Below are 1328 nucleotides of genomic sequence, written 5' to 3' on the forward strand. Positions count from 1 at the left end.
GCCCTATGTGGGCTCTTGTGCTGACAGCTCAGAGCCTGGAGCCTACTTCCTTCAGATTCTGTGTCTCTCTCTCTCTCTGCCTCTCCCACCCACACTCTGTCTCTCAAAAATAAATAAACATTAGAAATTTTCAGAGGTGGCTGAGTGGCTCACTCGGTTGAGCATCCAACTTTGCCTCAGGTCATGATCTCATGGTTTGTGGGTTTGAGCCCCCAGACAGGCTCTGTGCTGACAGCTAGCTCAGAGCCTGGAGCCTGCTTCTGGTTCTGTGTCTCCTTCTCTCTCTGACCCTCCCCTGCTCATGCTGTCTCTCTCTCTCCCTCTCAAAAAATAAATAAAACATAAGTTTTTTTTCTAATTTTCTTAAAAACAAATCAACAGAAACTTTAGTTACGTCATTTCAGTGAAAACACCATACAACAATGCAACACTAAAATTTTAACTGCAAATAATATTAGAACAGGTTTTATCTTATCTGAGGCAAAACTAAGGATTATTTAATGGACAAGAAATGCACGATCTATGTTCAACACTGCAGAAAAAGAAAGGAAAATCTTTTCAGAGTTAATGAAGAGAATATTCAATCTTTGCCACAAGGCTGAACTGAGAAAAGTCAAGCAACCTAATAAAGTGAAAATATAAAAACAAGAGGTTGTGCTAAAAGACAAAAGGATGAGTAAATTGGAATGATCCATAGTGAATATCTACATTAGTGAGGATTGGAGATGAAACGAGGCAGTTCAGGTAGATCAATGAAAACTAGAAATTATCTCTAATAAAGGGATGGGAGGAGAGTCATCCTTGCATGTTCTTTTACTTTTTTATACCAACACATAAGGAGAAATGGGACATTTATTGGCTAAAAAACCTGATTCTTCTCATGATTAAAATTGGATTTTTATCCCATTTGGCATTTCACTGAAGGAACTTGTTCTTTAAAACCTTTATACTCGTACCAAAATATTAATACTCAAAATAGAGTATTAATTAAGTATTTCTATGAAATAAACTGGCTTTTCAAAAAATTTAACATAGACTTCTAAAGAAGAGGAATCTATGGAACTCACCTGCCCAGGATAATTTAATCCTGCCTCCTGCCTTTCCCCTTCGACTTCTCTATCCAGAGACGGAGGTAGGCTGGGGCTGAAGGCCATGAGGTCGGCCTTGGGCGCGCCCTCCCCAGAGCACACCCTCTGCCGCCTCTGCTGCGAGCACGACCAGCTCCCCACGGCGCTCGAGCACACCAGCGCCGGCTTCGCAGGCCCGCACGCGCCCTCGCGGGGCGGCGCCGAGCACCGCAGCGCCGTGTACAGCAGCAGCGTGAGCAC

The 1328-nt window shown here is 43.1% G+C and overlaps 1 protein-coding gene across 1 annotated transcript in view; it reads right to left on the reverse strand.

Moving 5' to 3' along the window:
- Nucleotides 1-526: 526 nt before the first annotated feature.
- Nucleotides 527-1328, reverse strand: part of LOC115293402 (protocadherin alpha-10-like) — a 16491-nt gene continuing 15689 nt past the window's right edge. Inside the window, exons 3-4 of the mRNA XM_029941187.1 lie at nucleotides 1068-1325; nucleotides 527-532 (exon numbers count right to left, since the gene is read on the reverse strand). Coding sequence (XP_029797047.1) covers nucleotides 527-532; nucleotides 1068-1325 — 264 coding nt within the window. The remainder of the gene's footprint in view (nucleotides 533-1067; nucleotides 1326-1328) is intronic.

This window comes from Suricata suricatta, chromosome 6, assembly GCF_006229205.1.
Source record: "Suricata suricatta isolate VVHF042 chromosome 6, meerkat_22Aug2017_6uvM2_HiC, whole genome shotgun sequence".
Classification (NCBI taxonomy): Eukaryota; Metazoa; Chordata; class Mammalia; order Carnivora; family Herpestidae; genus Suricata; species Suricata suricatta.